This window comes from Trichomycterus rosablanca, chromosome 23, assembly GCF_030014385.1.
Source record: "Trichomycterus rosablanca isolate fTriRos1 chromosome 23, fTriRos1.hap1, whole genome shotgun sequence".
Lineage (NCBI taxonomy): Eukaryota > Metazoa > Chordata > Actinopteri > Siluriformes > Trichomycteridae > Trichomycterus > Trichomycterus rosablanca.
The window spans coordinates 14,752,507-14,767,048 of NC_086010.1; the positions used below are offsets into that span (position 1 = coordinate 14,752,507).

A 14,542-nucleotide genomic window follows, 5' to 3' on the forward strand; every position below is an offset into this window, starting at 1 on the left:
AATTATTTATTATTATTGTTGTATTATTATAATAATTGGGAAATTATTTATTATTATTTTCTTATTATAGTAATTGGGAAATTATTTATTATTATTTTATTATTATAATTATTGGGAAACTATTATTTTGTTAGAGTGCACAGAAAAATTAGTTTCTGTGTCATTAGTACTGTGGTAGGCGGCACGGTGGTATGATGGCTCGGTGGGTAGCACTGTATCCTCACAGCAACAAGGTCAAGGGTTCGATTTCCAGGTGGACCGTCCCAGGTCCCTTCTGTGTGGAGCTTGCATGTTCTCCCCATGTCTGTTAATTGGAGATACTAAAATCGTCCTGAGGATGAATGTGTCATACACCCAGTGAGTTGGACCCACTGCGACCCTGACCGGTGGTATAATAGACAATGAATGGATGAATAAATGGTACGGTTGTTAATCCTACTAAATTCATTCAGTGTTTCCTTTTGGTTTCTTTCACACTGAGCATACGGTGTCTTACACAAACCACCTACGTCAATCTGTGTGTGTGTGTGTGTGTGTGCGCGTGCGTGTGTGTGCGTGCGTGTGCGCCCAAGTACTACACATTTTTCAAGGACTTTTGCAGAAGGGCATCAGAGCCAGTCCAAATCAGTGTATTTTGTACATGTTATGTGTTAGCAGACATTGACTGACTGAAGTTTTTGGGTTCGAATCTCACCGCTGTGATCGACTGTGTCTGACGGGGGCGTGGCCGAACAGCCTAGACATTGGGGGGTCCACTCGTCTGTGAACTCTGTGTCAGTTCCAAGCCTGTTTAATCTGACAGGGAAAAAAATCCACCCAGTTCTCCTCTCAATGTAGTCATATCCAATTACCCGATCAAATTTTACCTCCTCTACTGGGAGTAACAAATGTGTGTAGTAGCGGACCGCTTCTTTTCACCTGCACCCATTTGAGACTGGTTCATATGGAGATCCGTATAGCGCACGGAGAGTCACACACCCATCTCCATTATCCCCCGTCTCTATACAGGCGCCATCGATCAGCCAGCAGAGGTCGTAATTGCAGCCGTTACGAGGAATCCCCTCCGACATTCCCACCCTCAGACGGAGCCAATCATTGTCGAGCGTTTGATATGCTGGTGGCCAAACAGAAAAGAATTCCTACATTTTGGTCATGTATAAATCAAAATAAATGAAACACTTAATGCACAATAAACCAGCATCATGAATCCAGCTCTTATCAAGATAACTAATATTAATACACCGATGAGGCATAATATTATGACCATCTTCCTAAACAGTCAAAACAGCCCTGACCCATCGAGGCATGGACTCCACCAGACCCCTGAAGGTGTGCTGTGGTATCTGGCCCCAAGATGTCAGCAGCAGATCCTTTACGTCCTGTAATTTGTGAGGTGGGGCCTCCATGGATCGGACTTGTTTGTCCAGCACATCCCACAGACGCTCGATTAAATTGAGATCTGGGGAATTTGAAGGCCGAGTCAACACCTCAAACTCGTTCTTGTGCTCCTCAAACCGTTCCTGAAGCATTTTTGCTTTGTGGCAGGGCGCATCATCCTGCCTAAAGAGGCCACACCCATCTGGGAATACCGTCTCCATGAAAGGGTGTACATGGTCTGTAACGATGCTTAGGTAGGTGGTACGTGTCAAAGTAACATCCACATGGATGGCAGGACCCAAGGTTTCCCAGCAGAACATCCCAGTAGCCCAAAGCATCACACTGCATCCGCCGGCTTGCCTTGTTCCCATAGTGCATCCTGGTGCCATGTGTTCCCCAGGTATCCGACGCACACACACCCGGCCATCCACGTGATGTAAAAGAAAACGTGATTCATCAGACCAGGCCACCTTCTTCCATTGCTCCGTGGTCCAGTTCCGATGCTCAAGTGCCCATTGTTGGCGCTTTCGGCGGTGGACAGGGGTTGTATTATGCTTTGGTTAGAATTACAGTATAAAGCAGTTGTTTGGTTGTAGGATTGGTTGTCTTGCACTTGGATTCTGTTCTTTGTTCGTTTGAGACGAGTTGCTCTTTTAATTGACTTATTCTCTTATTTGTAGTAGTTTTCACACAGCGTGGGTGTTTTTATTTTTCTGTTTCTTCAGATAGTCATTTCTTTCTCAAAATGCAGCACAGAAATATCTGAGGGTGTCCAAACTTTTCTTCTTGAAGGCCAGATGGAGTAAAAATATGCAAAAATGGACCACAGACTCTATATATATATATATATACAGTATATATATAGAGTCAGATCAGCCATAACATTAAAATTACCTCCTTGTTTCTACACTCACTGTCCATTTTATCAGCTCTACTTACCATATAGAAGCACTTTGTAGTTCTACAATTACTGACTGTAGTCCATCTGTTTCACCCTGTTCTTCAATGGTCAGGACCCCCACGGGACCACCACAGAGTAGGTATTATTTAGGTGGTGGATCATTCTCAGCACTGCACTGACACTGACATGGTGGTGGTGTGTTAGTGCGTGTTGTGCTGGTATGAGTGGATCAGACACAGCAGCGCTGCTGGAGTTTTTAAATACCGTGTCCACTCACTGTCCACTCTATTAGACACTCCTACCTAGTTGGTTCATCTTGTAGATGTAAAGTCAGAGACGATCGTAGAGCTTCATCAGTGGTCACAGGATGCTGCCCACGGGGCGCTGTCGGTTGGATATTTTTGGTTGGTGGACTAATCTCAGTCCAGCAGTGACAGTGAGGTGTTTAAAAACTCCAGCAGCGCTGCTGTGTCTGATCCACTTTTACCAGCACAACACACACTAACACACCACCACCATGTCAGTGTCACTGCAGTGCTGAGAATGATCCACCACCCAAATAATACCTGCTCTGCTCTGCGGTGGTCCTGGGAGAGTCCTGACCATTGAAGAACAGCATGAAAGGGGGCTAACAAAGCATGCAGAGAAACAGGTGGACTACAGTCAGTAATTGTAGAACTATAAAGTGCTTATATATGGTGGTTTTATTGTTGGCTTAAAAAATCTATTTTTTGGGTGACTATAATTTGGGGCGACACAGTGGCTAGGTGGGAAGCATTGTTGCCTCACTGCAAGAATGTCCTGGGATCGATTTCCATGTGGAGCGGTCTGTGTCCTTTCAGAGTTTGCATGTTCTCCCCGTGTCTACGTGGGTTTTATGCAGGAGCTCCAGTTTCCTCCCAAGCAAGAATCTTGTGTAACCAGTGACAACCTGTCCTTGGGTTGACTTTGGGTGACTATAATCCTCCTAGAGATCGATCTCTTAGTAAAACACGCTAGCCGACACGATCGGCTGTGTCTGAGGGGGGAGGATGGCCGAACAGCCCAGCCATTGGGAGGTGCACTTGTCGGAGCGCCCTCAGCGCTGGTCCCAAGCCCGGATAAAGCAAGAAGGTCTTGACCCGATCCCAGTCATTAGTGCTCTTTGTGTGCAACTACTGTACGTCCATCTTCAAAATTGCTTCTTAGAAATACCCAGGCTTTCAGATAAGTGCTTCGAAGAAGCATCATTATTACCAAACAGCACTCTTTATGTCTCATACAGCCTTTATGAGCTGGTAAACGAGGTACACACGCCAGCCTCCTTCTACTTTTTTTGACTGGAAGCTTCCAGAAAAGACCTTGAGAAGTGATTTGGCTTCATTTGCAAGATTTTGACACCGTACACGTGATTATCATAATAAGCCTGGCTTTTAAACCGGCATCGCAAATCTTCCCTTTCAGTCTGTTAGCAAATTGGCCGAGATATCAGATTTTTCATATACTATTAAGCCAATCAGTCCTGGATGGATAATGGCCCGTGTGACAGTATAATTTAGACTCCCGGCGTGTACTTGATAATCAGAACCCGGCTAAATCTAGGTTTTGGGTAATAAATATGAAGTTGAAGCCGGAAATAAAAATAAGGTTTTGTCAAGCTCAAATAGGTTGTGTCTGAGAACCTAGCGAGCTCCGTACATAGAAGGCTGTCTAAATTCTGACATGCCTTAAAATGCTGCCTACCGAGATGCAACTTTTACCTTTTAAATACAGTGACCAGCCTCCTTGTTTCTACACTCACTGTCCATTTTATCAGCTCCACTTACCATATAGGAGCACTTTGTAGTTCTACAATTACTGACTGCAGTCCATCTGTTTCTCTGAATGCTTTGTTAGCCCCCTTTCATGCTGTTCTTCAATGGTCAGGACTCCCACAGGACCAATACAGAGCAGGTATTATTTGGGTGGTGGATCATTCTCAGCACTGCACTGACATGGTGGTGGTGTGTCAGTGTGTGTTGTGCTGGTATGAGTTTTTACATACTGTTTCCACTCACTGTCCAATCTATTAGACACTCCCACCTAGTTGGTCCACCTTGTAGATGTAAAGTCAGAGACGATCGCTCATCTATTGCTGCTGTTTGAGTTGGTCATCTTGTAGACCTTCATCAGTGGTCGCAGGACGCTGCCCATGGGGCGCTGTTGGCTGGATATTTTTGGTTGGTGGAATATTCTCAGTCCAGCAGTGACAGTGAGGTGTTTTAAAACTCTAGCAGCGCTGCTGTGTCTGATCCACGCATACCAGCACGACACACACTAACCCACCACCACCATGTCAGTGGCACTGCAGTGCTGAGAATGATTCACCGCGGGGAGAACATGCAAACATGCAAACTCCACGCAGAAAGGACCCTAAGCAATCAACCTGTTAACACAGCAACCACCTAGAACCATCTTAGCAACCATTACCTATATCCTTCTACTTAACTAGTAAAACCGTAGAAACTACTACATCATTTTAGTAACTGCCTAGCAACTCTTTAAGAACGTCACCATAGCAAATGTCTAGATATACCCTAGCAACCATGTAAAAACACATATACTGTAGCAACAAGTACACCTTGACAACCACCTAGCAACACATCACCAAGGCACCGTTTAGTTGCGGACACTGTTTATGGGCGAATTTCAGGTTGCATCTCAAATCAGTGTCCTACATAGTGTAATTATACATGTAGTGTGCTAATTTGACATGGTATTTAGTGCACTTACAGTCCTTGTTTAATTGAGCTCTGCATCATGACATCTTTGTTCCCACCCACCTTTAAGCCGGAGTATTTACAATAATACTCTAATAATACTATAATTCTGACCCTCGAGTCTATAACTGGAATAATTGTGATTAGGTTAATACTCTATGATACTCATAAACGTATCACAGAGTACAATGCGCGTGATTTAGAAATCCATTTAAGCCATTTATAATTCAAGTGCGCATCAATTCACCAAATTAGTTTGAATCCCATCACGGTAACTCCACCACAACACGCAGTATCTCCCACTCCAGAGTCTTTCTACTCTCTCTCAGATCTGCATCATGACGCTGAATAATCCGCTACCTTGAAATTACAGCGATTACACATTCCTGCAAGCCACAATGCATGAAATAACCTGTCTCTCTCCCAGCCAACACATCGTCGCTCCAGCCAACACGTCGTTTCCTTCAGCGCTTTCTAGCACTCCAGTTTATTGTTTCATTACCGAGAGGGTTGGTGTGTGTTTGGCTTTTTTCGGCTGGGTGAAGAGTATGTCTAAATCGCTGTTGTACACGGTCTGTTTTAAAGAGGCAGACGGCGCGAAGCTGGCTTGCTGGCGAACGAGGGGCCACGACAAGCTGGCCGAACCGCAGGCTTTAATTGAAACCTGTTGGCTTGTGCAGACTGGATTGCATTGACGTATCATTGATGTATTGAGGGTCTCGACCATCCACTTCCTTAGACATAGCCAATTATATCTGCATGTAGATTCCATAACACTAACACACGAACGCACTAACACACCAGGACAGGACGCCAATCCATCACAGGGCCTCATTCATTCACCCCTTTAGACATAGCCAATCATGTCTGCATGTAGACGCCCTAACATTAACACACTAACACACCAGGACAGGACGCCAATCCATCGCTGGGTCTCAACCTTGCACCCCCTTTAGACATAGCTAGTCATGTCTGCATGTAGACGCCCTAACACTAACACACCAGGACAGGACGCCAATCCATCACTGGGCCTCTTCATTCACTCCTTTAGACATAGTCGATCAAGTCTGCATGTAGACACCCTTACACTAACACACCAGGACAAGATGCCAATCCATTGCTGGGTCTCATTCATTCACCCCTTTAGACATAGCCAATCAAGTCTGCAAGTGGACGCCCTAACACTAACACACCAGGACAGGACGCCAATCCATTGCTGGGTCTCAACCTTTCACCCCCTTTAGACGTAGCCAATCATATCTGCATATACTGTATATGCCCTTACACTAACACACTAGCACACCAGGACAGGATGCCTGACATTGGGTCCACCTGAGAATCGAGTCAGGTGGTTTTAATGTTATGGCTAATCTGTAAACATCTTTACGTGTTTTTTCATTACTTTGTCCATTCAAGTTTGAACGTACTGTAACAGATTCTAATATGAGAATAAGAAATTCCCGTAGAGAAATAGTGGTAAAAATTATTAGCTTTCATTCCAACACTTTCTCTTATGTACTTTGACATTTTGTACCTCGCCACGAGTCCATAAATCAGCCCGTAATAACCCGGTCCGGCGTCCACAGTCGAACAAAAACACTGGAATGAGTGTTCGTATTGGTGCATAAAACTGCAGTGTGAGATCAATAATAATTAGAGCGCGACCGTGTAACCCTCTCGTAGCTTGTTCTGAGCCGTGCTAAGGGGTACAGAAACGAGCCGTAAATGCATATTCATGCTAGAATAATACTGGCAGAGTCGATACAGGACCAGAAAATCAATTCTGGCTGCTAGTTTGTAATGAGTTATTGGGAATGGTCCAGAAAAAAAGACATTGAACGAAAGCATGCACACTATCACTATATGGCAAAAATATGTAGACACCATGAGTTTGTTGGCAGTCCCAATTTCAACAAGGTTTTGAATTGTGTTGAATTTAAACCCATTCAGTTAAACAAACATTCAACTCAGTCTACATTCTTTTGGTTGTATAGTTTATACGAGGGGTCTACTAATCTGTTGCTACATGGTTAGTTTCAAATGGTTGCTAGGGTGCTGATGGGTTGTACCTTTAGTGTTAAAAATGGTTGCTAGGGTGTGTGCAAGTATTGTACTGTATATTGGGGATGTGTTGCTAGGTGGTTGTCAAGGTGTACTCGTGGATGTTTGGGTTTTTCAGGTGGTTGCTAAGGTATAGTTAGACGGTTACTATGGTGACATGTTCTTAAAGAGTTGCTAGACAGTCACTTAAATGATGCCAAGTGGTATCTATGGTGTTGCTGTGTGGGTAGTAGGATATAGGGGAAGGTTGCTGGTCCCAGGTGGTTGCTATGTTAACATGTTGATTGCTTAGGTGTAATAATGCAGTTGCTACTAAGCTGTTGCAAGGTGGTTAGTAAGGTGTTTCAAGTGGTTGCTAAGGTGCTGGTGGGTTGTAGCTTTGGTGTTAAAAATGGTTGCTAGGGTGTGTGCAAGTATTGTACTGTATATTGGGGATGTGTTGCTAGGTGGTTGTCAAGGTGTACTCGTGAATGGGTTTTTCAGGTGGTTGCTAAGGTATAGTTAGACGGTTACTATGGTGACATGTTCTTAAAGAGTTGCTAGACAGTCACTTAAATGATGCCAAGTGGTATCTATGGTGTTGCTGTGTGGGTAGTAGGATATAGGGGAAGGTTGCTGGTCCCAGGTGGTTGCTATGTTAACATGTTGATTGCTTAGGTGTAATAATGCAGTTGCTACTAAGCTGTTGCAAGGTGGTTAGTAAGGTGTTTCAAGTGGTTGCTAAGGTGCTGGTGGGTTGTAGCTTTGGTGTTCTAAATGGTTGCTAGGGTGTGTGCAAGTATTTATGTGGGGGAATGTGTTGCTAGGTGGTTGTCAAAGTGTACTTGTGGCTGTTAGGGTTTTTTAGGTGGTTGCTAAGGTATAGCTAGATGGTTGCTATGGTGACGTGTTCTTAAAGAGTTGCTAGGCGGTTACTAAAATGATGCCAAGTAGTTTCTAAGGTGTTGCTAGATAAGTAGTAGGATATAGGTATTGGTTGTTAAGATGGTCCCAGGCAGTTGCTGTGTTGTACTGGGGGTTACTAAGCTGTTTGTAGGTGGTTGGTAAGGTATTTCAGGTGGTTGCTAGGGTACTGGTGGGTTAAAACTGAGCTACTGTTGCTCTCATAGCTTCATATTGAAATGGTGTGCATAGTAACATCTGTATACAGCTGTTAACCTGCTAGTCTACCTTCTCCTTATATGGTTGTACCAAGACAGCGGTACCCCAGGTACCACCGGTTCACTACGTAACAAGCCTTCACCTTGTTCGTGACCTGATCGTGACGATCCCGCTCTAAAAGTAAACCGATCCGTCCGTCTTCTCTACCGCCCGACCTCCTCAGTCCTTGAGCGGCGCGCTGTAAATACAGGCTGTCAGTCCAATGTCGCGTCCGCTCGTCCGTTCCTGCCGGGTTTAGCTCGAGGCCGGATGTTAAACACAGCCGCGGGACGAAGTGCATGAATAAATGATTGTTATTACCTGACAGTGGGTGGAAATCGGAGGTCGTACAATATGAAAGCCTTCGGAAATTAGGTAGGTCATTTATTCTTAAACGGGCAAAGGATCGCAGACACCTTAGTAACACCAAGTTAGACGGTTACTATGGTACCATGTTCTTAAAGAGTTGCTAGACAGTCACTAAAATGATGCCAAGTGGTTCCTAAGGTGTTGCTAGATAAGTAGTAGGATATAGGTGATGGTTGCTAACATGGTCCCAGGCAGTTGCACTGTTGTACTGGGGTTACTATGCTGTTTGTAGGTGGTTGGAAAGGTGTTTCAGGTGGTTGCTAGGGTGCTGATGGGTTGTACCTTTAGTGTTATAAATGGTTGTTAGGGTGTGTGCAAGTAAGTACGTAGGGCGAAGGGCTGTAAATACTTTGAAACAGATTTGTGTGTATGCAAGCATGTAATTGGTGGGGTGCTTATACTTTTGCTCAGACATTTGTGTAATAGGGCAAAAGATTGTCAAGGTGGTTGTCAAGGTGTACTCGTGGCTGTTTGGGTTTTTCAGGTGGTTGCTAAGGTATAGTGCCAAGTGGCAACACCAAGGACATTCCATGTGCCGGTTTTCATGTTGTCCAACAAGCTCATGGTCAGGTGTCCACATACTTACAGCCATAAACTTTATCTCTAACATTGTGAAATAGGTTAATTACAAGGTAGACAGTGTAAAAAAGGCGTAACAGCTTCAACTCTTCTGGGAAGGCTTTCCACAAGGTTTAGGAGTGTGTTTATGGGAATTTTTGACCATTCTATTCTTTCAGAAGCGCATTTGTGATGTTGGACGAGAAGGCCTGGCTCGCAGTCTCCACTCTAATTCATCCCAAAGGTGTTCTATTGAGTTGAGGTCACACATCCGTGTCTTTATGGACCTTGCTTTGTGCACTGGTGCGCAGTCATGTTGGAACAGGATGGGACCATCCTCAAACTGTTCCCACAAAGTTGGGAGCATGAAATTGTCCATAATCTCTTGGTCTGCTGAAGCATTAAGAGTTCCTTTCACTGGAACTAAGGGGTCGAGCCCAACTCCTGATCAACAAAAACAACCCCACACCATAATTCGCCCTCCACCAAACTTCACACTTGGCACAATGCAGTCAGATGAGTACCGTTCTCCTGGCAACCACCAAACCCAGACTCGTCCGTCGGATCGCCAGGCGGAGAAGCGTGATCCGTCACTCCGGAGAACACGTCTCCACCGCTCTAGAGTCCAGTGGTGGCATCCGACGCTTTGCATTATTGCGCTTGGTGATCTGAGGCTTGGATGCAGCTGCTCGACCATGGAGACCCATCCCATGAAGCTCTCTACACACCGTTCTTGAGCTAATCTGAAGGCCACATAAAGTTTGGAGGTCTGTAGCGATCGACTCTGCAGAAAGTCGGCGACGTCTGCGCCAGTGGCGATTTCTCTAATACTGCAAGGGAAGCTCAGCTTCCCCTAAAATGTCAAAAATTAAATGGTCAGATATGTACAGTTGTGTTAACATTTCACTGACTACAAATGCGTTAGAACGATGACGTTCATCTCGAAGAGTTCGTTCAGAATCAGCTACTTATCACAAATCGACTGACTCGAACTTCTCGTACATTCCCGTAGCGTCAATGCATTTGCCCGCAGAAGCTGAGCGTCTATTCACTTCAGTGTGACTGCACGGAAAGGTTTTTCTCATTGCTTCGAAACTCGCCGGTCATTGGATAAATGCCACGATCTTGTCCCGCCCCCCGGACGCTGAGCGTCTCTGGGGGTGAATGGAGCTGTGGGCGGGTATGGACGCTGAGCTTCTGCAAGATGATTGGAGGATCAGTCGAAAGGCTGAATCCCGTTTTGATTGACAGCTATTTTGAGATCTACACCTTTACTTCAGTCCCATCGCGGATTTTGCGAGTGAAGTCGAAAGACAAACTGCAACCCATTTCAGGCCATTTTCTTCAAAAGGAACGGAGGGCAGAATTTATGTATAAATTATATAAATTGACAAATTTTATGATGTAAGCCGACAATGAGCTTCCCCTCTTTGAAAGACCAGCAGCCGCCACTGCTCTGCGCACTGTGCACCTCAGCATCCGCTGACCCCTCTCTGTCATTTTACGTGGCTACCACTTCGTGGCTGAGTTGCTGTCATTCCTAATCGCTTCCACTTTGTTATGATACCACTGACAGTCGACTATGGAATTTAGTAGGGAGGACATTTTACAACTGGACTTGTTGTACAGGTGGCATCGTATCACGGTAGCACGCTGGAATTCACTGAGCTCCTGAGAGCGACCCGTTCTTTCACTAATGTTTGTAGAAGCAGTCTGCATGCCTAGGTGCTTGGTTTTATACACCTGTGGCCATGGAAGTGATTGGAACACCTGAATTCAATGATATTTTGGCAATATAGTGTATGTAGTGTACGCTTGGTCTTGATGTAGCATTCCTGTTAGCATTCCTGTTAGCTTTACTGTTTACCGCTGTGATGTGTTATAGGCAGAGTCGTAACACTAAACACTGTTCCTGTGCGCTCCGGTCTCTTTGTTTACCTCGGCTGAGCTCTGCCATCGATTTGTCTATAAACTTCAGCCAACCAGTTTTTATAGAGTGTGTGTGTGGGTGTGTGTGTGTGTGTGTGTGTGTCTCTTTTAAATGTGTGTGTGTGTGTGTGGTTGTGCTTTCATTCTGATTACCGGACTGTAAATTTTGTATTTTCTTTCTTCCAGTTCAGCAGATGAGCATCTCCGCTGGAATCCTCAAGGTAAGTTTTATTTTATATATTTATATTTTAATGTGTCATCTGGCGCTCAGCGGGAAATTCCTCTAGCACACCAGCGCTGGGATTCTACCCGAGTTTGAATCTCAGCTCTGCTACCGTTCAGCAGGGCTAGACGACTGGGTCAGAGCATCTCCAATCCTGCAGCTCTTGTGGGGTGTTCCCGGTCTGCACTGGTCAGTATTTCCAAGGGAGAAACAGTGGTAAACCGACGACAGGGTCATGGGCGGCAAAGGCTCATTGATGCAGAAGACTGCTGAAGTTAATGCTGGTTCTGATAGAAAGGTGTCAGAATACACAGTGCATCACAGTTTGATGCGTATGGGGCTGCATAGCTGCGGACCAGTCAGGGTGCCCATGCTGACCCCTGTCCAACGCCGAAAGCGCCAACAATGAGCACGTGAGCATCAGAACTGGATCACGGAGCTTACCTGGGGAACACATGGCACCAGGATGCACTGTGGGAAGAAGGCAAGCCGGCAGAGGCGGTGTGATGCTTTGGGCAACGTTCTGCTGGGAGACCTTGGGTCCTGCCATCCATGTGGATGTTACTTTGACACGTACCACCTACCTAAGCATTGTTGCAGACCATGTACACCCTTTCATGGAGACGGTATTCCCAGATGGGTGTGGCCTCTTTCAGCAGGATGATGCGCCCTGCCACAAAGTAAAAATGGTTCAGGAACAGTTTGAGGAGCACAAGAACGAGTTTGAGGTGTTGACTCGGCCTCCAAATTCCCCAGATCTCAATCCAATCAAGCATCTGTGGGATGTGCTGGACAAACAAGTCCGATCCATGGAGGCCCCACCTCACAACTTACAATCATCTTGGTGCCAGAGACCACAGCATACCTTCAGGGCTGTTTTGGCAGCAAAAGGAGGACCAACACATCAACCAAACCCATGAACACAAACACTAGGCAAATCCATGCAACTATCATTCCACAACATTTTAATAACTCGCTCCTCTGGGGCCGTACGCCACCCTGGGAATCGCGTGGGTTTCATTTCAAACGTAATAAACGCCGCCGATGATTGATCTCGTGACATTTCGGAGGCCTGACAGGTGAACATTTACATAGCAGGTGGAACCGGATCTCGGAAACTTACAGGTGACCTTGAAGTTATTCGACGGTTGTTAGTCTTCGGAACTGTTCCGTATTCTGAATTAATTGTTGGTACAATTACTTAAAATTAATAATTACAGGCTGATTACACCTAACTTCTTCAGCAATTTGAGCTACAGTAGCTCGTCTGTTGGATCGGACCACACGGGCCAGCCTTCGCTCCCCACGTGCATCAATGAGCCTTGGTTGCCCTTGACCCTGTCGCCGTTTTACCACTGTTCCTTTCTTGGACCTCTTGATAGATACTGATACTGACCGATGCAGACCGGGAAACACCCATCTTTACACTAACACTAATCATTTTAGAGCTGTCTACACTGATCAGCCATAACATTAAAACCACCTCCTGGTTTCTACACTCACTGTCCATTTTATTTGCTCCATCTACCATATAAAAGCACTTTGTAGTTCTACAATTACTGACTGTAGCAGGTTAAAAAGCAGGTTAAAAAGTATGTAGAGGAATAAATGGACTACAGTCAGTAATTGTACAACTACAAAGTGCTTCTATATGGTAAGTGGAGCTGATAAAATGGATAGTGAATGTTGAACATAACCCTGCTGTTTGGATTATTATCCCTTCAGCCCAGAGGCTGTTGATCATGTGATCAGGGTGTCGTTCAGGTCTGGTACAAGACATCCAAATCTCATGCAAATTTTATTTAAAGTTGCCAGATCTCATCATACGAAGCAGGTTTCGCTGCCTTTCACATAATAAGACTCAAAAGAGAAGCTAAACCGTAGACCTTAATCCAGTCGTGCTCACTTTTCTGCTGCACAGACGGACAGGAGGACATCGAGGATGAGCTTAACACGGGGCTGGAGCTCGTAGACTCGTGCATCAGATCTCTGCAGGAGTCCGGGATCCTGGACCATCAGGAGTACAGCGCGAGTGAACGTGAGTACCTCGGACTTGCATGCTTTCAGGTTGATCATGGGTCATGTGGCATTATTATTAGGGCTATATTAAAGATCGCTTGGGTGGGGCAGCAGTCTTTTATGACTGGCCGACAGCCAGTCATGAGGGAGAACTGGATGGGAACTGGATGGGGATTCACCTTCTTAGCTTACGTTTAGTCTGGCAGCGATGCGACACAACAAAGCGACCGTCTGTCGTTCATTTGTAAACAGTGCTGGTGAATTCTGGTGGAGGCTTTATGCTACATTTTGTAAACCACAGTTGGACCAGATTGTGCAATAAAATTCATTCTTTGTGTTGCCTGGTCATAACATTAAAACCACCTCCTTGTTTCCTTGTTACACTTATTGTCCATTTTATCAGCTCCACTTACCATATAGAAGCACTTTGTAGTTCTACAATTACTGACTGTAGTCCATCTGTTTCTCTACATACTTTTTTAGCCTGCTTTCACCCTGTATTTCAATGCTCAGGACCCCCACAGAGCAGGTATTATTCGGGTGGTGGATCATTCTCAGCACTGTAGTGACACTGACATGGTGGTGGTGTGTTAGTGTGTGTTGTGCTGGTATGAGTTTTTAAATACCGTGTCCACTCACTGTCACACTCTATTAGACACTCCTACCTAGTTGGTCCACCTTGTAGATGTAAAGTCGGAAATGATCGCTCATCTATTGCTGCTGTTTGAGTTGGTCATCTTGTAGACCTTCATCAGTGGTCATAGGATGCTGCCCACGGGGTGCTGTTGGCTGCATATTTTTGGTTGGTGGACTATTCTCAGTCCAGCAGTGACAGTGAGGTGTTTTAAAACTCCATCACACTAACTCACCGCCACCACGTCAGTGTCACTGCAGTGCTGAGAATGATCCACCACCTAAATAATACCTAATAATATCAGTGGTCCTGGGAGAGTCCTGACCATTGAAGAACATCATGAAAGGGGGCTAACAAAGCATGTAGAGAAACAGATGGACTACAGTCAGTAATTGTAGAACTACAAAGTGCTTTTATAATCAAAACTGTAATCGAACTATTATTAAATTGTGGCGAGGCAAGGATCAAGGCAAGGACACGAACAATACCTCCAAGGGTTTGAATGTTCCCAGGACCGCTGTGGCCTCAATTATTTTGAAATACAAGAACACTGGCACGACCTTTAACCTTTCTCGAGTTGGCCGTCTGGATGA

General features: G+C 45.2%; 1 protein-coding gene across 1 annotated transcript in view; it reads left to right on the forward strand.

The window, feature by feature from the left end:
- The window catches only part of LOC134300794 (catenin delta-2-like), a 225,680-nt gene that overhangs the window by 199,783 nt on the left and 11,355 nt on the right, over positions 1 to 14,542 (forward strand). The window contains exons 4-5 of the mRNA XM_062985217.1: positions 11,260 to 11,294; positions 13,218 to 13,334. Coding sequence (XP_062841287.1) covers positions 11,260 to 11,294; positions 13,218 to 13,334 — 152 coding nt within the window. The remainder of the gene's footprint in view (positions 1 to 11,259; positions 11,295 to 13,217; positions 13,335 to 14,542) is intronic.